Source organism: Oncorhynchus tshawytscha, linkage group LG29 (assembly GCF_018296145.1).
Source record: "Oncorhynchus tshawytscha isolate Ot180627B linkage group LG29, Otsh_v2.0, whole genome shotgun sequence".
In the NCBI taxonomy this organism is placed as follows: Eukaryota; Metazoa; Chordata; class Actinopteri; order Salmoniformes; family Salmonidae; genus Oncorhynchus; species Oncorhynchus tshawytscha.
Genome location: NC_056457.1, coordinates 20,851,627 through 20,874,482, shown reverse-complemented (window position 1 = coordinate 20,874,482; position 22,856 = coordinate 20,851,627). Strand labels below are relative to the sequence as shown.

The following is a 22,856-nucleotide window of genomic DNA, read 5'->3' as shown; positions in this document are numbered from 1 at the left end:
CGATGATTGCCCTTAGTTTGAAGACGTAATCCAGAGACAGGTGTTTTCTCCATCTCCTTAGCTATCATACTCGAATTCCACTGATTTCAAAACTCAGTCCTCCAGAAAGCGATACATTTAAAAAAGCAGTGTTAGACAGGATTACCTAGACATACTGAGCAGCTGAAATTGACAGAAGCGTGCTATATGGCAGACCAATCCAAACTCATCTCTCGGCATGTCCAGCCCACTCATTATCTTAACCAATCATGGCTAGCGGGAAGGTTGCTCACTTTTTCCATGTTTGAGAAGGCATTTCTGCCAAAAAAAACATAATAAAAAAAATAGTAGTGACCCGTGAAACCGGTCACGTGTTATTTAATAGTTTTGATGTCTTCCCTATTATTCTACAATGTAGAAATTAGTAAAAAATAAAGAAAAACCCCTGAATAAGTAGGTGTGTCCAAACCTTTGACTGGTACTGTGTGTGTGTGTCTGTGTCTGTGTGTGTGTGTGTGTCTGTGTCTGTGTGTGTGTGTGTGTGTTATATATACACAGTTAAAGTCAGAAGTTTACATACACTTAGGTTGGAGTCATTAAAACCTGCATTTCAACCACTTCACAAATCTCTTGTTAACAAACTATAGTTTGGGCAAGTTGGTTAGGACATCTACTTTGTGCATGACACAAATCATTTTTCCAACAATTGTTTACAGACAGATTATTTCACTTACAATTCACTGTATCACAATTCCAGTGGGTCAGAAGTTTACCAAGTTGACTGTGCCTTTAAACAGCTTGGAAATGATCTCATGGCTTTAGAAGCTTCTGATAGGCTAATTGACATGATTGGAGTCATTTGGAGGTGTACCTGTGGATGTATTTCAAGGCCTACCTTCAAACTCAGTGCCTCTTTGCTTGACATCATGGGAAAATTAAAAGAAATCATCCAAGACCCCACAAGTCTGGTTCATCCTTGGGAGCAATTTCCAAATGCCAGAAGTTACCACTTTCATCTGTAGAAACAATAGTACACAAGTATGAACTCCATGGGACCACGCAGCCGTCACACTGCTCAGGAAGGAGACGCGTTCTGTGTTCTAGAGATGAACGTACTTTGGTGCGAAAGTGCAAATCAATCCCAGAACAACAGCAAAGGACCCTGTGAAGATGCTGGAGGAAACAGGTACACAAGTGTTTATATCCACAGTAAAATGAGTCCTATATCAACATAACCTTGCAAGCTGAAGAACACCATCCCAACTGTGAAGCACGGGGGTGGCAGCATAATGTTGTGGGGGTGCTTTGCTGCAGGAGGGACTGGTGCACAAAATAGATGGCATCACGAGTAAAGAAAAGTATGTGGATATTTTGAAGCAATATCTCAAGACATCAGTTAGAAAGTTAAAGCTTGGTCGCAAATGGGTCTTCCAAATGGACAATGACCCCAAACATACTTCCAAAGTTGTGGCAAATTAAGGACAACAAAGTCAAGGTATTGGAGTGGCCATCACAAAGCCCTGACCTCAATCCTATAGAACATTTGTGGGCAGAACTGAAAAAGTGTGTGCAAGCAAGGAGGCCTACAAACCTGATTCAGTTACACCAGCCCTGTCAGGAGGAATGGGCCAAAATTCACCCAACTTATTGTGGGAAGCTTGTAGAAGGCTACCCAAAACATTTGACCCAAGTTAATCAATGTAAAGGCAATGCTACCAAATACTAATTGAGTGCATGTAAACAGCTGACCCACTGGGAATGTGATAAAACAAATTAAATCTGAAATAAATCATTCTCTCTACTATTATTCTGACATTTCACATTCTCAAAATAAAGTGGTGATCCTAACTGACTTAAGACAGGGAATCTTTACTAGGATTAAATGTCAGGAATTGTGAAAAACTGAATTTAAATGTATTTGGCCAATGTGTATGTAAACTTCCGACTTCAACTGTATGTATGTATATATATACACACAGTGGCAAGAAAACTGTATGTGAAACCTTTGGAATTACCTGGATTTCTGCATAGATTTGTCATAAAAGTTGATCTGATCTTCATCTAAGTCACAACAATAGACAAACACAGTCTGCTTAAACTAATAACACACAAACAATTATACATTTTTATGTCTTTATTGAACGCACTGTGTAAACATTCACAGTGCAGAGTGGAAAATGTATGTGAACCCTTGGATTTAATAACTGGTTGACCCTCCCTTTTGCAGCAATAACATCAACCAAACATTTTCTGTCGGAGTGGATCAGACCTGCACAACGGTCAGGAGGAATTCTGGACCATTCGTCTTTACAAAATCATGTCAGTTCAGAAATATTCTTGGGATGTCTGCTGTGAACTGCTCTTTTGAGGTCATGCCACAGAATCTCAATCGGTTGAGGTCAGGACTCTGACTTGGCCACTTCAAAATGCATATTTTTTTCTGTTAAATCCATTCTGTTGTTGATTTACTTCTGTGTTTTTTGTTGTTGTCCTGTTGCATCACTCAACTTGTTGAGTTTCAATTGGCAGACAGATAGCCTAACATTCTCCAGCAAAATGTCTTGATTAAGTTGGGAAACCCCGATGCTCCCTCCACTATACTTTACAGTGGGGATGAAGTTTTGATGTTGGTGTGCTGTGCCTTTTTTCTCCACACATAGTGTTGTGTGTTCCTTCCAAACAACTCAACTGTAGTTTCATCTGTCCACAGAATATTTTGCCAGTAGCGCTGTGGAACATCCAGGTGCTCTTTTGCAAACCTCAGACGTGCAGCAATGTTTTTTTTTTGGACAGCAGTGGCTTCTTCTGTGGTGTCCTCCCATGAACACCATTCTTGTTTAGTGTTTTATGTATTGTAGACTCGTCAACAGAGACGTTAGCATGTCCCAGAGATTTCTGTAAGTCTTTCGCTGACACTCTAGGATTCTTCTTATCCTCATTGAGTATTCTGCGCTGTGTTCTTGCAGTCATCTTTGCAAGACAGCCACTCTTAGGGAGAGTAGCAACAGGGCTGAACTTTCTCCATTTATAGACAATTTGCCTTACCGTAGACTGATCAACATCAAGGCTTTTAGAGATACTTTTGTAACCATTTCCTGCTTTATGCAAGTCAACAATTCTTAATCTTAGGTATTTTGAGATCTCTTTTCTTCCAGGGATGGTTCACATCAGGCAATGCTCCTTGTGAATAGCAAACTCACATTTTTTGAGTGTTTTTTCTAGGGCAAGGCAGCTCTAACCAACATCTCCAATCAATTGTCTCATTGATTGGACTCGAGGTTAGCTGACTCCTGACTCCAATTAGCTTTTGGAGAAGTCATTAGCCTAGGGGTTCACATACTTTTTCCAACCTACACTGTGCACGTTTAAATTATGTATTCAATGTAGACAAGAAAAATACAATAATTTGTGTGTTATTAGTTTAAGCAGACTGTGTTTGTCTATTGTTGTGACTTAGATGAAGATCAGATCAAATTTGATGACCAATTTATGCACAAATCCAGGAAATTCCAAAGGGTTCACATACTTTTTCTTGCCACTGTATATATACTGTATGCCATAATTATACCACATTATACACATAAATATACCCCATATTAATCAATCTCCATGTGTGACAAATTAAACCCTGAATGAAAAATATTGATTTATTTTGCAATCTAACAAACTGCAGCTATAAAACTGTTTCAACCTATTTCCGTAAAGTAAGTAAGCCTCTGAGATTGAAGTAGGGATGCAGGCAATTTTTCAGCACAGTCATGGTATGCAAGCAATATTATAAGTCACCCAATAACTTCTTGCAGAAAGTGGCCCTGCTTTCCAACTCAAAGACTCTGTAAACTGCAGTACTATGCTGTTGCTTCATTCATAAGTACATTTGTCTATTCTAGAGGACATTCAAATGAAAGCAGTTAATTTGACATTTTAGCTTCCAACTAATCAACAATTATGGTGATGCATGTGAGGTTATGTTTAAAATTGTTCTTAAGTAAAGTAAACCTACGACTGTGCCAAGCAACTATTGCGAAATAAATATTATAGTATAATTATATTATTCACACTCTGGAAGGATTTCTATGCCTTATTTGTTAGCATATGGAACCGTGTTACTGAAGGACGTCTATGTCATGTCTCCTCTCAGAAACGAGATGTTGAGGAGGATCAGAGAATGCACACAGCTCAACCAGGAGTATCAGCTGTGCTTCCAGAGGGTGCGAGAGAAGCTTCGGGACAACCCCAATGACAAGCAGTTTGAGTTCAGGTAAACAAAACAAAAAAGTAGACAAGCTGGAGACCCGGGTCAATTACCTATGCTTTTCTTTTCCTATTCTCCGTTACATGTAAAAAACAGTTTTTTTTAACCAATAAAATAGTTCAAAAACTAATTGAGCGCACCTCAAATAAACACTTCATCTGTGTCACTGCAGTGAGAATTACATCTTCGGCAAATTCGACACATTCTGCAAGCGACTGGAGAAGATTGCAGACATGGCATCCATTTTGGAGGACCTCGCATCTCTGCAACACATGAAAGTGGAGGGGATCGAGAAGATCTTTGTTCGCTATCAGACCATTGTGACCACCACCAAGTCCAAGACCTACAATGTGCTTGACCACCGCAAGTTGGAGGTGCTATTTTATTGATATATTTTACCTATATTTTACCAGGCAGGTCAATTAAGAAAAACATTGCATTTACAATGATTGCCTGGCAAGAGACATAAAGCCTCCTGTGGGGCAGGGGGTGGGGATACAAATAAAACACAGACGGAAGACACTTGGCAACAGTACAGATACATCACCAGACAGACAGTGGAAGCAAAGCACATCACGACAAGAAAGGCATCGCCGCACGACATGAAGAGAGTCCTATGGCAACAAGCACCATGGCACAAACAATGTTAAGGGCAGACAACAGAACAAGAGAAAACAACAAAGTGTCAGACCACAATACAAGTAGCATAGCACTACTGAATAGCCAAATGGACAGATAGAGGCAACAAATAATAGCAGCGCAAGCAGCCAGTCAGAAAACAGAGTGAGAGTGTCCATGATTGAGTCCTTAATATCAAATGTATGATGAAGTGCTGGTTGTAAAAACAGACAATAATCTGGCTATTACAACTGCCATAACTCCATGAAATTGTAATATAATGGTTTCTGTGAGGGTTTTAAGTTGATCAAAAGCATTGAATTGCCTCTGAATTGTATGAGTGCTACAGATCATGCTCTTTGCTCAGTTTGACAGTGACTACACTGAGTTCAAGTTCCAGATCCAAGGACTCTTCCAGTCTCTCCAGTCATTGCTAGTGGCCTGGTTTGAGCAGTCACTAACCGTGAGTTCTCACTGATCCAAAAGTCTCTATGACATCTAAGGGTACCAACTAATCTCGGATTGTAAAGCATGTTTCTATGATGATTCGTCACCTTTCACCTCGCTGAATTCTTTCTCTACCATTAGACTGAGCGAATGCTTGACCTCCTCTCCAAGTTTGAGAATGGCGTCGGTAAGCAGCTGGACCTCACAGACAAATACATGGCAGTACTGCAGCACTATAGCCGAGACCTGGAGCTTGTCAGGAAGCTCTATCAAAAGCAGAAGGACAACCCTCCCATTCCGCGAAACATGCCTCCTGTGAGTCCATGTAGTCCAACTTTTCATAAATATGCTGCGCATAGCAAATTGGTAGCATTTCATGATAAAAGCATGATGAATTATGTGTTTTTCTTCCAGCATTCAACTTACACATTCACTGTTTTGTTATAGTATAATGTACTCAGCCCTCTGTGGCCACTGCAAAATACATTTCACACATTTGCTGGCTGCCCACAGAGCTATGCAGCACTTCCTCAGTTAAATTTGATGTGGGGTGATGGTGTTAATGTCAAAGCCTGTATGAAAGAGGATCTAAAGCAGGGCTCTTACAACCCTGTTCCTGGAGAGCAACCGTCCAGTATATTTTTCACATCTGATTATAATAATTAGCTGGTTGATGAGATGAATCCGGTTAGAACCAACCCGGGTTGGAGTGAAAACCTACAGGAGGGTAGCTCTTCAGGAACAGGGTTGGAGTGAAAACCTACGGGAGGGTAGCTCTTCAGGAACAGGGTTGGAGTGAAAACCTACAGGAGGGTAGCTCTTCAGGAACAGGGTTGGAGTGAAAACCTACAGGAGGGTAGCTCTTCAGGAACAGGGTTGGAGTGAAAACCTACAGGAGGGTAGCTCTTCAGGAACAGGGTTGGAGTGAAAACCTACAGGAGGGTAGCTCTTCAGGAACAGGGTTGGAGTGAAAACCTACAGGAGGGTAGCTCTTCAGGAACAGGGTTGGAGTGAAAACCTACAGGAGGGTAGCTCTTCAGGAACAGGGTTGGAGTGAAAACCTACAGGAGGGTAGCTCTTCAGGAACAGGGTTGGAGTGAAAACCTACAGGAGGGTAGCTCTTCAGGAACAGGGTTAGAGTGAAAACCTACAGGAGGGTAGCTCTTCAGGAACAGGGTTGGAGTGAAAACCTACAGGAGGGTAGCTCTTCAGGAACAGGGTTGGAGTGAAAACCTACAGGAGGGTAGCTCTTCAGGAACAGGGTTGGAGTGAAAACCTACAGGAGGGTAGCTCTTCAGGAACAGGGTTGAGTGAAAACCTACAGGAGGGTAGCTCTTCAGGAACAGGGTTGGAGAGCCCTGATATAATGCATTTAAGGCATACTAAACATACAGTGTGAAGAACATGGACAGCACATACAGAATGTCAAGTCTTTTTTGTTTTCATAGGTTTTAAAATGCTTCTCTCTCTGGCAGGTTGCAGGGAAGATTATGTGGTCGCGGCAACTATTCCGAAAGATTGAGTTACCTATGTCTATCCTGAAAAACAAAATGGTCATTCTAAAGGTAGTCTTTTACAATTTCAACAACATTTCCTCAATTGTTTTGTTTGATATGTAACCCTAAATGAGGTAGATGTGATACTTTGGGTTGACACTTTTCAAACTTTGTGTCTTCTGAATTCATACTTTTGTGAGGGAAATTAAATGTAATGTGACATCAATGAAATGTGATATCTACAGTACCTAATTTGTATGGTCCCCAAAGAAAAATATGGTTTCATTTATACTCTCATTATATTTAGAATGCATGCCCAGTACATTGCTTCATTCTGAGCAGTATGCTAGTGTAGATATTGTTACAGAGACTCATGCTTCTCTTTTTGTCTGGCAGACCCCTGAGATGAGGAAGGTGATCAGAAGCTATAACAAGATGGCCGCCGTTCTCCTTGAGTTCGAGCTCCTGTACCACAGAGGCTGGAGCCAAGCCGTGGAAATGGGCCGTCACGGCCTGAATGCATCGCTGCTTGTCAGAGACCCAGAAACAAAGGTTCTGCCCATTCCAAAGTGCCGCTAATGTCGACATTATATTCAGATAATGGCCCTTTCCTTAGAGGCCAAAGCTATAGAACTAAGCAACACCTTGCATTATTTTTCATAATGTTAACATTCTTTAAGAGTGTGTTGTGCAAATTTGAGATTTACATTAACATTTTTGTCATTTAGCAGATGCTCTTATTCTTAGCGACTTACAGGAGCAATTAGGGTTAAGTGCCTTGCTCAAGGACACATCGGCAGATTTTTCACATCGTTGGCTCGTGGATTCGAACCTGCAACCTTTCCGTTATTGGCCCAACGCTCTTAACCGCTAGGCCTACACTCTCCGATTTCACTCTGTTAACTCACCCTTCAATATTGTGATTCTTGCTTGCCCAGAAGATATATGTTAATCTTGACTCCTTGGTCCTGGAGGTTCTGCATGAGGCTAAGTGCATGCATAAGCTTGGCATCGCGGTCCCAACTGTGATCCTGAATATGTGTGCCAAAGAAGTCGAGCTGAAGGCCCAGCAAAACAGGTGAGATATTATTGATTGAATCAAGTGTTTCAGTAATCAGTAAAGTGTTGAACTAAACCAAAACACCCTGTATCTCCCAGGACCAGGTTTGGTGACCAGGTGTTGACTATGGGTCTAATGTACAATACATGTCTATTTTTTACAACAGTTGAAGCAAAAATGCACATGGTATCATAGAGGATGTTTTAATAGTGAAATCCCTTTGTCCCAGGCTACAGGAAATGCTGCAGGACTTTGAAGCAGTCTTATCCAGGATCCCTCCCATCCTCCTCCCCCTGATGCAGCCCTTCATCAGACATGTGGAGAACTCTCTCTCCCCAGGGCTCACTACTCTCTCCTGGACATCACTCAACACCGACAGATGTGAGAGTAGTTTACTGTAGTTTACTGGTAAAATTCGACAGGGTTCTCCTATTCCAGTCCTGGAGACGGTTGTACAGTATGTGTGCAGGCGTTAGTTCCAACTCTGTGGTAATACACCTGATTCAGCTAATCATAACCCATAAGGAGGATTATGATTGGGTTAAATATCTGAATCAGGTGTGATACTGCAGGGCTGGATTTAAGCATTGAATCCAGGATTGTTTTATTTCAGTAATATTCAGACTTAACCAAACAGACTGTCCTCTTCTTGTAGTCATAGAGAATGTATATGGAGTACTGCAAGAACTGGAGCAAGTTGCAAAGGTTGCCATGGATACACTGGAGTGTCGCATCGAGAGAATCCTACAGGCCATGTCGTCCACTGCCCTGCTGGTGCTGCCCGAGGATATGCCCGTCTCATCCCAAAACTTTCATAGCCAGGCTGAGGACACTGTGAGGTCTGCTGGGAAGGCACTGAGCATGTGAGTGTTGACTGAGCTCTACAAATTATACAGAAAGGTCAATTATGCCTATGTTTGGTTAGTCCAATATGTGAAATCTTAGTGTCATTACATGGTTTGATATGGACTTGCAACAAGTGACCAAGAGACAAAGGAAAATAAAGGATTGGAGTTTTCAGAATAATCGTCTCTCTATTACCATTACCAAAAACCGCATCATTGATCAAATCATCAGGGTATCATTGTTTGAAACATTTGCTCAGTTTCACTTCAGCTGTTTATCTTGATTTCACTGCAGCCAAAGTAAACAAGTGGAAATGTCTATGTACGAGATGACTGACGAGCTGAAAAAGAGGATGACGCCAGCAGAAGTAGTCAACCTAAAGGTGGGTTAGTGTGACTGACTCGGGGAACAGCGCAAGTTTTCAGGTCTCAGGACAAAGTTACTTTTCACACAAGTGTGGTTCAAGAAACCACCTCTGTTACATTAGCAGTAAACGCACAACTACACCTGTCAACAATGATAGAGCCTTTGTGTAACGCCTGATTCAGGGGTCTCTCCAGTGTCTACACCCGGATGCTAAACAGAAGACACGCTGCCAGTTGTGTCTAGCCTGTTGCTTTTACAACCTGATGGCTCAGCTGTGCCAGAGGAACACAGAGGCCCTGGTCAAAGGTGAGATTTCCAATTGTTCTTTTACCTATCCATCGGGGTTGGGATCAACTCTGTTTTAATCAAACCAAGACATTAATTCAAATGCAATAATTCAATGAAAACAATATACATTGGCAATAATAGTTAGTTGCTTTTGACTGAGTACCAAAACTGCCCTAAACTGACGTATGTTTTCCTATAATCATTTACATTTTCATAGCTACAAGGTCATCCCTTGATTCTCTGAGGCGAAGGCTTCATGTGGCGAGTTCCAAGTACCAGTCGTCCTCGTACCTGAGTCGAGCACAGGTCCAGGTTCCTCTCTTCGAGGCCTCTATTCAGCTGGCCATTCCCAACATCGTCCTCAAGCCCAGTCTAGAGGACATCCAGGTACTCCTTGACACATTTAAAGAAATAGTCCAAAGTAAAAGTTTATTGGCAAATTGGATAGAAAAGATTAATGGAAAATATATATATTTAAGTCTATTTTATGTTATGAATATACACATTAGTGGGTTTATTGCTCTCTTTTCAATATTCAATTCTTTTCCACTGATAAATCACATAGTATGGTGGCATTGTCCTCTGTCTTTGTCCCTTGCTTGTGTCTCACAGAGTACTGTCAACAAAGTTGTGAACATTGTGCTGTCTATGGCTACAGACATCCCACTATGGACATTTTCCCATCTACATCACAAGCAGCTTCAGGTAGGCTTGCTATCTGGTCGATGTATCTGCTGCTTATTACGTCTGCTGTGTTGCCTTGGACTTTTCTGCTCTAACCCTGTGAATATTTCTTATTGTTCTATATTTGATGAATTTGTACCTTTTCTCCATATAGTGTGTTTTATTTATTTTTAGTGGTATTGTGTGTTGTCCTGTTCACTGTTGGCCAGGTCGTATTGTAAATGAGAATTGGTTCTCAATTGACTTATCTGGTTAAATAAAGGTGGAATAAATAAATAAAATAAATAAACTAAAGATTCCTGAATGGTATTACTATCATGTTTTTATCTTATAAATATTCCTACCTTAAATATTGTTGAGAAATTGAATGTAAGAAGTGATCCAAATTGGGGTCTTTCCCTGTGCCCCTCCCCAGGCAGAGCAGGCTGCAGTCAGGGACGCTGGGGACGACGGCCCCCTGACCAAACAGCTGGTCCTCAAGCCCCTGGACCGGCAGCTGGCCGAGCACAAGGACGTCACCAAGGCCGTCATCCAGCTGGGTTCCATCGTGTCCTCCCTCAGGACCGAGGCCGGGGATGTACTGCAGGAGTTCCATCACTTCTCCACCCTGTGGAATCAGGTCTGCTGGGCTGGAAATGTTAGCGATACATAAAAGAATGCTGGTGGCATCATCTTTGAATGATCCATTAGTATTCAAGTTTTACCAGAGCCAGGATGTACTAAGCCAAGAATGAAAGAGAGAAAGACACTATGTCGATGAATTGATGTACTGTATACAATGATTTGATATGATTTGATCATATTTGACCATTCGGATCTATATAACATGACTCGTATTGTTCTCCCCAGGACCCAGAGGAAGAAGTGAAAACCTTCCTGGAGACCAGTCCATCCCTCCCAGCGTTCAGCACTCAGATTTCCTCCTACTCTGTTAGTGACATTCACTCATTGTTTTACATATTGGATGGTTGTCATTAGATTTTGATCTGTTTGATGTGTTACTTGCTCACCTCATGCAGAAAATGGAAGCTCAGATTGACAGCTTGCCAGCCTCCTGCACTGTGGGTTCAGTCCTGTTCCACACAGAACACCTTAAGCTCTCCCTGACCCAGGAGTGCCGTGCCTGGAAACGGGCCTTTGGAGCTGCGCTGAACAGCCAGGCCTCAGCCGACATGGCCGACATCTACTCCTTTGTGGACGGCCTGACCAAGAGGCTCCAGAGGCCTGTCGAAGACCTGGAGGACGTTAGGGGAGCCATGGCCTCTCTCAGGGAGGTCAGAGAGGCAGAGATCCGGATAGACGCCACCATCGGCCCCGTGGAGGAGTCATTTGCCCTGCTCAACCGCCATGAGTTGATCTTCAGCGACGGGAATGCAGAGAAAGTGGACGGGCTGACGTACGCCTGGAGGAACCTCAATGCAATGGTGGGTGGAAAATGTCATGTATTTCACGTCACATTTTCTCACCTGACATTTTATTGTTCCTCTATTCACTTGTCCCGTGTGGAGTTTCTGATGCCAAACATTCTCTTGAGCTCTGCTTGACTTGTCAATCACCTTGTAACCCACTGAGGCAAAATATAAGAAAAGGAATTTGGAATTTGATGAAGTTTAAGACTCACGTACATCGACTGTGGTGGTTGTTGCAGCCAACCAAGACATATATTCTGTACATATGGCAGTAGAGGGCAGCAAACCACTGAGTATGTGACCAACATGCCCTTCTTGCTCTCTCTCAAGTGTGAGTCAAAGATGGTGGATAAATGAAGACCGTTTACCATTTATATTTATGTCACGGTTCCTGTCTGCTTTAAGGCCCAGTGCATTTAAAAACATGATTTTCCTGTGTTTTATATATATATTTACACACCATGCGGTTGGAATAATACTGTGGAATTGTGAGAATTATGATAATGCCGTTTTAGTGTGAGAGCTGTTTGAAAAGACCGCCTGAAATGCCCACCTCTTTTAGTGGGATGGATTTTTGGCCTGCCTGGTGACCAGTCAGTAAATTAGTTAGACTAAAAATAAAGAGTTCCAAACTTCTCTGCCAGCTTGACCATTTTCATTGAAAACAATCACAGGAAGGTATTTCATTGTTACCCAGAAATGATTTGATATTGAGATATAAACAGCTGCATTGGACCTTTAAGGGCTGGCTCTCCCATAGGCACCAATGCTTTAGCAGCTTGATCTGGTCGGCTTAGTTCATTATCTGTAAATTAATCAGAAAAAAGGAGCAAGTGAAATGTCTCACTTCCTCTTCCATCTCTGTTTGAGCTGTGCTCTGTATCTGAAACCAAAACAATGTCCATCAAAAGGTGATGGAAACCCAAAACACCCTGGTGAAGATTCAACCTGCCATGAAGGCAGACCTACTGTCAGGCGTAGAGACCTTCCAGAACTCTGTCCAGACCTACTACTCAGATTATGACAAAAGGTAGAATACAGTTATATTTTTCATTCAGACATTTTGCTCAATAGTTGATAGATTCCTGTAATCCACATGCTTTATGTTCATCAAGTGGCCCTGGAGTGGAGGGGTTGACCCCAGATGAAGCCAGCGACAGACTGCAGAGCTTCCAGGCCCAGTTCAATGAGCTGTGGAGAAAATATGTTACCTACTCTGGAGGGGAGGAGCTATTCGGCCTCTCAGTTAACGGTGACTATTCTCACATTTATATCCACATTGAAATACACTGTTTCCTGGACCCATATTTTACATATCCTTGGACTTCAAAACACTTTCAATGGAGATTCAGGACTAGGCTAATATGGCTAATATCTCTCATTAACAGAATATCCCGATCTTCAGAGAATTAAAAGAGAGCTGGGTCTTTTGTCAAAACTTTACACGCTCTACAACTCTGTCACTGAAAGTGTCACTAGTTACTATGATATCCAATGGGCTGACCTAAACATAGACAAGATCAACAATGAACTACAGGATTTCCAGAACAGGTAGAATCCCATGGACTGTGATACATACATGTCAATATGCTGTATTGGAAAATAATCTAAACGATAGATAAGTTAAAATTGAGTTGCTGACTAATCCTTGTGAACATTGTGATTACTCTATTTTTCCACTTTCCATAAGAATCCGGAAACTTCCCAAGGCGTTGAAGGAGTGGCAAGCCTTTAGTGACCTGAAGAAGACAATCGATGACTTCAACGAGACGTGCCCCCTACTTTACATGATGGCTAACAAGGTGAAACAATACCTTTAATTTAATCATCTACAACTCATATTGCTTTTCCTGACGTTTGTCCCTTTCAATCCCCTCTCCCTTTCAGGCGATGATGTCCAGGCATTGGAGCCGCCTGAGTGACCTCACAGGACACATCTTCGAGGTGGAGTCGGAGAGCTTTGCCCTCAGAAACATCATGGAGGCACCACTGCTCAAATACAAAGAGGATATTGAGGTACTATGTCACCAAATCCCCTCACCAAAATGGGCAAACAATATACTTGTAAAATAAAATTAGGTGTGCTGTGTTTATCTGGACAGGATGTGTGCATCAGCGCCGTGAAGGAGAGGGACATTGAGGCCAAACTGAAAGATGTAATGGCAGAGTGGAGCAGCCACACACTCACCTTTGCCCCCTTCAGGAACCGGGGGGAACTGCTACTGAAGGGTACTGACACTGCAGAGAAGGTGGCCCTCATGGAGGACAGTCTGATGGTGCTGGCCTCGCTCATGAGCAACCGGTAGGTACCACCACATCCTCATGTCTGATTTGATCGACTGGATTTCGAACCCAGGTACCACAATATTAGTAATCAGACATGAATTCGGAATTGAATTCAATGTTTACTGTATCTCTTCTAGGTGACCATACAGATAGTTGTCGATGGCGACAGGTAGCCTAGAAGTTGAGATGCAGGTAGCGTAGCGGTTTCAGAATTGGGCCAGTAACCGAAAGGTCGCTATTTTGAATCCCTGACCCGACAAGGTGAAAAATCTATCTGTGCCCTTGAGCAAGGCATTTAACCCTAATTGCGTCAAGGTCACTGTTGATAATGGCAGACTCTGGCTGTGACCCCACTCTCCAAGGGTGTCTCGGGGAGAGTGGGATATGCAACAAAAAAACACATTTCCAATTCACACATGTATTAATACCCACTGTACATGTGTGAAATTATACTTTTCCAGGTATAATGCCCCATTCAAGCCTTCCATCCAGCAGTGGGTGCTGAAACTGTCTAACACCACTGAGGTCATAGAGAAATGGTTGACGGTTCAGAACCTGTGGATCTACCTGGAGGCCGTATTTGTCGGAGGGGATATCGCTAAGCAGCTGCCCCAGGTCAGAACAAGCTGAACCATGCTCTGTTTACCTGTTGATTCACTATTGTTTCACTTGAATGTAGATTCAATTGGAACTTAGTGTGGATTCCAGGCTATTCAAGTAAGGATATGGCCACTAAATCTGTCCCATATAGGAAGCCAAGAGGTTCCAGAACATCGACAAGTCCTGGCAGAAGATCATGCAGCGTGCCCACGAGGTTACAGGTGTGGTGCAGTGCTGTGTGGGGGACGAGACCCTCAGCCAGCTGTTGCCCCATCTTCTGGAGCAGCTGGAGGTGTGTCAGAAGTCCCTGAGCGGGTACCTGGAGAAGAAGAGGCTTGTGTTCCCTCGGTTCTTCTTTGTCTCTGACCCTGCTCTACTGGAGATCCTGGGACAGGCCTCAGACTCCCACACCATACAGGTACTGGACTGGACAAACTAAAAACATTCTATGGCTGGGTTACGTTAGGGCAACATTTTCTTCTACTGTACTGTTTCTCCATGTCTGGTATGGCCATAGATACCATTGATACACGACCATGCCAAAGGTATGTGGACAGCTTCTCATTGAACAGCTCAATCCAAAATCATGGCCATTAATATGGAGTTGGTCTCCCCTTTGCTGCTATAACAGCCTCCACTCTTCTGGGAAGGCTTTCCACTAGATATTGGAACATTGCTGCAGGGACTTGCTACCATTAATCCACAATAGCATTAGTGTGGTCGGGCACTGATTTTGGGTGATTAGGCCTTGCTCGCAGTCGGCGTTCCAATTAGTCTCAAAGATGTTCGATGGAGTTGAGGTCAAGGCTCTGTGCAGGCCAGACAATTTCTTCCATACCGATCTTGACAAACCATTTCTGTATGGACCTCACTTTGTGCACGGGGGCATTATCATGCTGAAACAGGAAAGGGCCTTCCCCAAACTGTTGCCGCAAAGTTAGAAGCACAGAATCGTCTAGAATGTCATTGTATGCAGTGTTATATGTAGCGTTATGATTTCACTTCACTGGAGCTAAGGGGCCTAGCCCGATTCATGAAAAACAGCCCCAGACCATTATTCCTCCTCCATCAAACTTTACAGTTGGCACTATGCATTGGGGCAGGTAGCATTCTCCTGGCATCTGCCAAACCCAGATTTGTCCGTCGGGCTGCCAGATGGTGAAGCGTGATTAATCACTCCAGAGAATGCGTTTCCACTGCTCCAGAGTCCAATGGTGGCAAATCCCTCCCTCCCATTTTAGACACAATTGCTCAGTATGGCAAGTTTTCAGGTTATAAGATGCTCGGACATGGAAACCCATTTCATGAAGCTTTCGACAAACAGTTATTGTGTTGACGTTGCTTCTGGAGACAGTTTGGAACTCTGTAATGAGTGTTGCAACAGAGGACAGATGATTTGTACACGCTTCAGCACTCAGTGGTCCCATACCACTTCGCGGCTGAGCTGTTGTTGCTCCTAGACATTTTCTCTTCACAATAACATCACTTACAGTAGATCGGGGCAGCTCTAGCAGGACAGAAATGTAACTAACTGACTTGTTGAAAAGGTGGCATCCTTTGACGGTGCCACGTTGAATGTCACTGAGGGGCAGCAGGTAGCCTGGCCGTTACGGGCGTTGGGCCAATAACCGAAAGGTAGCTGGATCGAATCCCTGAGCTGACATGGTAAAAATCTTTCATTCTGCCCCTGAGCATAGCAGTTAACCCACTGTTCCACAGGCGCTGATGACGTGGATGTTGAGTAAGGCAGCCCCCCGCTGGGGTTGGGTTAAATGCGGAAGACACATTTCAGTTGAATTCATTCAGTTGTATAACTGACTAGGTATCCCCCTTTCCTTCTTCAGTAAGGCCATTCTTCTGCCAATATTTGTCTATGGAGATTGCATGGCTGTGTTCTCGATTTTATACACCTGTCAGCAACGGGTGTGGCTGCTATAGCCGGAACCACTCATTTGAAGGGGTGTCCACATGTATTAATTGCTTGGTGTTTTAACTATTGTCTCAATGTGTAACTGTGCAGTCTACATTATGTTTTTTGACTGCATAAAATGAAATCAATCAAAATCAATGAAATGTAGTGAGGTTCTAGTTCTATCATTTGTAGTTATCACAAATTAAACCTCTCTCAAACTGTAACTTGTCATCTCCTTTGGGTACAGGCTCATCTGCTGAGTCTTTTCGACAATGTGAACTGTGTGGTTTTCCATGATAAGAACTATGACCAGATCCTAAGCTTCCAGTCCCAGGAAGGAGAGACAGTAGACTTGTCCGAACCTGTTTTGGCTCAGGTACACTTAACCTACTGTACACACTGCTGAGTTGAAGGCAATGCTCCTCAATGCATGACTCACATTTGGCATTGGTGCTCTAATACGTTTCAATACAAAATGGAAGTTTCTTATTCCCATAATAAAAAGCCATTCTGCTTTGATTCCTGATCATCCATCTACTTTATATGTTCAGTGGTAGACTAATCATGAGGCGCAGATCCATTACTGAACATTGTCCTCTGATGGTGTCCGATAGGGAAATGTAGAAGCCTGGCTGGGGCTCTTGCTGGACAGAGTGAGGAAGACCATCCATGGCATTATCCGGCAGGCTCACATGTCCATCAGTGACGCAGGACTAAAGCTGGTGGAGTTCCAGTCTGTGTTCCCAGCCCAGGTGGGTCTGCTGGGCATCCAGATGATCTGGACCAGGGATGCAGAGGAAGCACTGGGGTTCAGCAAGGGAGACAAAAAGGTAACAGTCTGGGCATTCAAATACTGTACATGTAAGAGACTTGCAAGTATTTGAGATGTGCTTGATTTTGCTTGGAGCTTCCACTTTTGGGACCATTCCATTGGTGCTATTATACTGGGTAAAGTATATATTGTAGAATGTGGTTATACTGTACCTGAAAGGGAATTGTATTTTTATTTTTTTATTTACCTATATTTAACTAGGAAAGTCAGTTAAGAACTAATTCTTATTTACAATGACGGCCTACTCTGGCCGAACCTTAACCCGAACGACGCTGGGCCAATTGTGCACCGCCCTATGGGACTCCCAATCACGGCCGGTTGTAATACAGCCTGGAATCAAACCAGGGTCTGTAGTGACGCCTCTAGCACTGAGATGCAGTGCCTTAGAACTCTGCACCACTCGGGAGCCGGAATCTTCACCTCTAGACAAGAAGTAGCTTTATTTCTAAAAATTTGATTTTGTGGATACATTGTTGAATAAATGGTTTTGTGTTTTCTTCTTACTTCTTGACTTGATTGCACAGGTCATGCAAACTACCAATCAAAAGTTTGGGGATATCCTGAATGAGCTGATTGATATGACCACTCGAGACTTGACCAGGAATGAACGCACCAAGTATGAGACTCTGATAACCATCCATGTGCATCAGAAAGACATATTCGACGACCTGGTGAGCATACCCTTTGCATTCTTTCAAAGACTTTTCCCCAACCACATACAAGTTGATGTATTAACTTTCTTAGAAGCCTTATAGTATTTTTAGCAAAAGTACAGCAATAGTAAGATATTGGAATGCCATCTTTTTTTTTCAATGTAACATTTATACAACCTATTTTTCAGTAAGAAAGGGGGCACATTTTTCATGAATCACCTCTAGCATATTCATTGGGCATTTCATAAGGTATCTGATAAAGCTTTGCATGAGTCTCCATCATGTTGTACTATATAAACGTAATCCATGACTAAATCCACATCCCAATATCACTCAGGTGCGAATGAACATCCGATCGACATTAGACTTTGAGTGGCAGAAGCAATCCCGCTTCTACTTCATCGAGGACAAGGACAGATGTATAATCCAGATCACTGACGTGGAGTTTAGCTACTGCAATGAGTATCTGGGCTGTACCGACAGACTGGTCATCACCCCTCTCACTGACAGGTCTTTAATAATTACACTAATGGTATTCTATCTACTCTGAAACTCCTGCTTGTATTATAGTGTTATTGTCTTACTGGGACATATTATGGGCAGATTTCCCAAGCACAGATTAAGCCTGGTGCTGGTCAAAAAAGCATATTCAGTGATGATTCAGGATAAATCTCTGGGAAACCAGCTCTGTGATATCTACTATCATGCATACCGGCGCAGACAATACGGCTGGCTGAAAAGATCTTATCCAATTGCAAGAATGAGTTTGTTGCAACAATTAAGCAAACTTTCAAGCAAATTTTACCAAATTTTTACCAGCATGTCACATGTGCAACCAGAGAGAAAAAAATCCTAGACCATCTTTATGCCACACACAGAGATGCATACAAAACTCTCCCTCGCCCTCCATTTGGCAAATCTGACCATAATTCTATTCTCCCGATTCCTGCTTACAAGCAAAAACTAAAGCAGGAAGTACCAGTGACTCGCTCAATAGGGAAGTGGTCAGATGACGCGGATGCTCCACTACAGGACTGTTTTGCTAGCACAGACTGAAAAATGTTCCGGGACACCACTTCAGTCTTCGGGTTCATCAATAAGTGCATCGACGACGTCGTCCCCACAGTGACTGTACGTACATATCCCAACCAGAAGCCATGGATTACAGGCAACATCCACATCGAGCTAAAGGCTAGAGCAGCCACTTTCAAAGGAGTGGGAGACTAATATGGACGCTTATAATAAATCCCACTATGCCCTCAGACAAACCATCAAACAAGCAAAGCGTCAATACGGGATTAAGATTGAATCCTACTACATCGGCTCTGACGCACATCGGATGTGGCAGGGCTTGAAAACTATTGTGGATTACAAAGTGAAACCCAGACGCGAGCTGCCCAGTGACGCGAGCCTACCAGATTAGCTAAATGCCTTTTATGCTCGCTTCGAGGCAAGCAACACTGAAGCATCCATGAGAGCACCAGCTGTTCTGGATGACTGTGTGATAACGCTCTCGGTAGCCGATGTGAACAAAACCTTTGGTCAACATTCACAAAGCTGCTGGGCCAGACGGATAACCAGGATGTGTACTCAAAGCATGCGCAGACCAACTGTCAAGTGTCTTCACTGACATTTTCAACCTCTCCCTCACCGAGTCTGTAATGCCTACATGTTTGAAGCTGACCACCATAGTCCCTGTGCCCAAGGAAGCGAAGGTAACATGCCTAAATGATTACCGCCCTGTGACACTCAAGTCGGTAGCCATGAAGTGCTTTGAAAGGCTGGTCATGGCTCACATCAACAATTCGCATACCACCCCAACAGATTCACAGATGATGCAATCTAAATCGCACTCCACACTGCCCTTTCTCACCTGGACAAAAGGAACACATATGTGAGAAAGCTGTTCATTGACTACAGCTGAGCGTTCAACACCATAGTGCCCACGAAGCTCATCACTAAGCTAATGACTCTGGAACTAAACACCTCCCTCTGCAACTGGATCCTGGACTTCCTGACGGGCCGCCCCCATGTAGTAAGAGTAGGCAACAACACGTCTGCCACGTTGATCCTTAACACTGTACTTTGTCCCCTCCTGTATTCCCCCTTCACCCACAACTGCGTAGCCAAACACGACTCCAACACCATTAGACTGCTGAACAATTAATAAAATCGCCACCGGACAATTTACATTGACCCCCCCCCTCCCTTTTGTACATTGCTGAAACTCGCTGTTTATTATCTATGCATAGTCACTTCACCCACACCTACATGTACAAATTACCTCAACTAACCTGTACCCTCACACACTGACTCGGTACCGGTGCCCCCTATATGTAGCCTCGTTATTCTTATTGTGTTACTTTTTATTATTACTTTTTATTTTAGTCTACCTGGTAAATATTTTCGTAACTCTTCTTGAAATGCACTGTTGGGTTAAGGACTTATAAGTAAGCATTTCACAGTAAAGTCTACACTTGTAGTATTCTGCGCGTGACTAATGACTAATGAAGTTTGATTTGATTTGATCATCAGCACAATGATGACTGACATGTTAGGACTCCACTAGGTGTTACATCACCCTGTCCCAGGCCCTGGGTATGAGTATGGGCGGAGCCCCGGCAGGGCCGGCTGGTACAGGTAAGACCGAGACCACCAAAGACATGGGCCGTTGCCTGGGGAAGTACGTTGTCGTCTTCAACTGCTCTGACCAGATGGACTATAGGGGGCTAGGACGAATCTATAAAGGTACTAAAGCTTGTCCATGGGGAGATAACATGGAAAGGTCTCTGACTTGACAATTAATCAAAGCTAAATATGATCTGTCAATACTCATAAAACATTGCTATGAATGTTGCTCTGACACACATAAAGAGGTTATGAGGGTTTTACTAAATGTGTCACAAAGACATATGTACAGCCCCTTTAAATGAAGCATTTCCTTAAAAATAACCACCATAGCATGTGAAATTATGCAGAGTACATAAAGGGTATAAACGGAGAGCAAACATTATCTGCAGGTTTGGCTCAGTCAGGTGCATGGGGCTGCTTTGATGAGTTCAACCGCATCGAGCTCCCTGTCCTGTCAGTAGCAGCCCAGCAGATCTATATCGTGTTGCAGTGCAAAAAGAACAAGAAGACACAGTTTATCTTCACGGATGGCGACTTGGTGGAAATGGACAGAGAGTTTGGCATCTTCCTAACCATGGTGAGAGAATATCACATTTCACATTTTCACTAACATTGTGCTACATTGCATGTAATGTTCAAATACCAACTGTGAAAGGAAGATTGACTAGACATTATTTAGTGTGGTTTGCACACTCTTTTATTTGTAAAAAAAAAAAAAATCACCCCAATTTCGATCTTGTCTCATCGCTGCAACTTCCCAACGCGCTCGGGAGGTGAAGGTCGAGTCATGCATCGTCCGAAACATGACCCGGCCAAACCCCACTTATTAATACCCACCCGCTTAACCCGGAAGCCAGCCACACCAATGTGTAGGAGAAAACACGGTCCCCCTCACGACCGAGGTCAACCTGCAGGCCCCCGGCCCGCCACAAGGAGTTGCTAGAGCGCGATGAGCCAAGTAAAGGCCCCCCCTGCTAAACCCTCCCCTAACCCGGGCAACGCTGGGCCAATTGTGAGGCGCCTTATGGGACTTCCGTTCACGACCAGTTGTGATACAGCCAGGGATTGAACCGGGGTTTGTAGTGATGCCTCTCACACTGCCTTAGACAGTGCCTTAGACTGCTGCACCACTCGGGAGGCCCCTTGGTTTACTTAATCCCTTCTTGAGTCAATTGTCAATGTTATGTCTCCTATTATCTCTGTTCTACTGGTCTTCTCAAACGGCAGAACCCTGGATATGCTGGCCGCCAGGAGCTTCCGGAGAACCTGAAGATCCAGTTCCGTACGGTGGCCATGATGGTTCCAGACAGAGCCATCATCATGAGGGTGAAGCTAGCCAGTGCTGGTTTCCGTGACAACCAAGTCCTCAGCCGCAAGTTCTACACCCTGTACAAGCTGTGTGAAGAGCAGCTCTCCAAGCAGGTAACATCAAGGTGGTTGGTTTCTCAAATGACTGCCTCGCCTGGTTCACCAACTACTTCTCAGACAGAGTTCAGTGTGTCAAATCGGAGGGCATGTTGTCCGGATCTCTGGCAGTCTCTATGGGCGTGCCACAGGGTTCAATTCTCAGCCGACTCTCTTCTCTGTATACATCAATGATGGCGCTCTTGCTGCTGGTGATTCTCTGATCCACCTCTACGGACACCATTCTGTATACTTCTGGCCCTCCTTTGGACACTGTGTTATTAACTAACCTCCAGACGAGCTTCAAAGCCATACAACTCTCCTTCCGTGGCCTCCAACTGCTCTTAAATGCTAGCAAAACTAAATGCATGCTCTTCAACCGATCGCTGCCCGCATCTGCCCGCCCGTCCAGCATCACTACTCTGGACGGTTCTGACTTAGAATATGTGGACAACTACAAATACCTAGGTGTCTGGTTAGACTGTAAACTCTCCTTCCAGACTCACATTAAGCATCTCCAATCCAAAATTAAATCTAGAATCTGCTTCCTATTTCGCAACAAAGACATCCTTCACTCATGCTGCCAACATACCCTTGTAAAACTGACTATCCTACCGATCCGCGATGTCATTTACAAAATAGCCTCCAACACTCTACTCAGCAAATTGGATGCAGTCTATCACAGTGCCATCCGTTTTGTCACCAAAGCCCCATATACTACTCACCACTGCGACCTGTATGCTCTCGTTGGCTGGCCCTCGCTTCATATTCGTCGCCAAACCCACTAGCTCCAGGTCATCTATAAGTCTTTGCTAGGTAAAGCCCCGCCTTATCTCAGCTCACTGGTCACCATAGCAGCACCCACCCGTATGACGCACTCCAGCAGGTATATTTTACTGGTCACCCCAAAAGCCAATTCCTACTTTGGCCGCCTTTCCTTCCAGTTCTCTGCTGCCAATGACTGGAACGAACTGCAAAAATCACTGAAGCTGGAGACTCATATCTCCCTCATTAACTTTAAAGCACTAGCGGTCAGAACAGCTCACAGATCACTGCACCTGTACATAGCCCATCTGTAAATAGCCCATCC

General features: G+C 43.6%; 1 protein-coding gene across 1 annotated transcript in view; it reads left to right on the top strand.

The window, feature by feature from the left end:
* The window catches only part of dnah5l (dynein, axonemal, heavy chain 5 like), a 65,647-nt gene that overhangs the window by 14,338 nt on the left and 28,453 nt on the right, over window positions 1–22,856 (top strand). Inside the window, exons 8-37 of the mRNA XM_024401276.2 lie at window positions 4,121–4,240; window positions 4,407–4,608; window positions 5,220–5,315; window positions 5,441–5,614; window positions 7,192–7,347; window positions 7,734–7,873; window positions 8,085–8,236; window positions 8,511–8,718; window positions 8,996–9,083; window positions 9,262–9,373; window positions 9,573–9,742; window positions 9,968–10,060; window positions 10,455–10,658; window positions 10,889–10,969; window positions 11,059–11,463; window positions 12,360–12,478; window positions 12,564–12,700; window positions 12,837–12,999; window positions 13,139–13,250; window positions 13,336–13,464; window positions 13,551–13,750; window positions 14,196–14,349; window positions 14,486–14,752; window positions 16,494–16,622; window positions 16,861–17,076; window positions 17,603–17,749; window positions 18,069–18,241; window positions 20,301–20,479; window positions 20,752–20,939; window positions 21,590–21,784. Coding sequence (XP_024257044.1) covers window positions 4,121–4,240; window positions 4,407–4,608; window positions 5,220–5,315; window positions 5,441–5,614; window positions 7,192–7,347; window positions 7,734–7,873; window positions 8,085–8,236; window positions 8,511–8,718; window positions 8,996–9,083; window positions 9,262–9,373; window positions 9,573–9,742; window positions 9,968–10,060; window positions 10,455–10,658; window positions 10,889–10,969; window positions 11,059–11,463; window positions 12,360–12,478; window positions 12,564–12,700; window positions 12,837–12,999; window positions 13,139–13,250; window positions 13,336–13,464; window positions 13,551–13,750; window positions 14,196–14,349; window positions 14,486–14,752; window positions 16,494–16,622; window positions 16,861–17,076; window positions 17,603–17,749; window positions 18,069–18,241; window positions 20,301–20,479; window positions 20,752–20,939; window positions 21,590–21,784 — 4,909 coding nt within the window. The remainder of the gene's footprint in view (window positions 1–4,120; window positions 4,241–4,406; window positions 4,609–5,219; window positions 5,316–5,440; window positions 5,615–7,191; window positions 7,348–7,733; window positions 7,874–8,084; window positions 8,237–8,510; window positions 8,719–8,995; window positions 9,084–9,261; window positions 9,374–9,572; window positions 9,743–9,967; window positions 10,061–10,454; window positions 10,659–10,888; window positions 10,970–11,058; window positions 11,464–12,359; window positions 12,479–12,563; window positions 12,701–12,836; window positions 13,000–13,138; window positions 13,251–13,335; window positions 13,465–13,550; window positions 13,751–14,195; window positions 14,350–14,485; window positions 14,753–16,493; window positions 16,623–16,860; window positions 17,077–17,602; window positions 17,750–18,068; window positions 18,242–20,300; window positions 20,480–20,751; window positions 20,940–21,589; window positions 21,785–22,856) is intronic.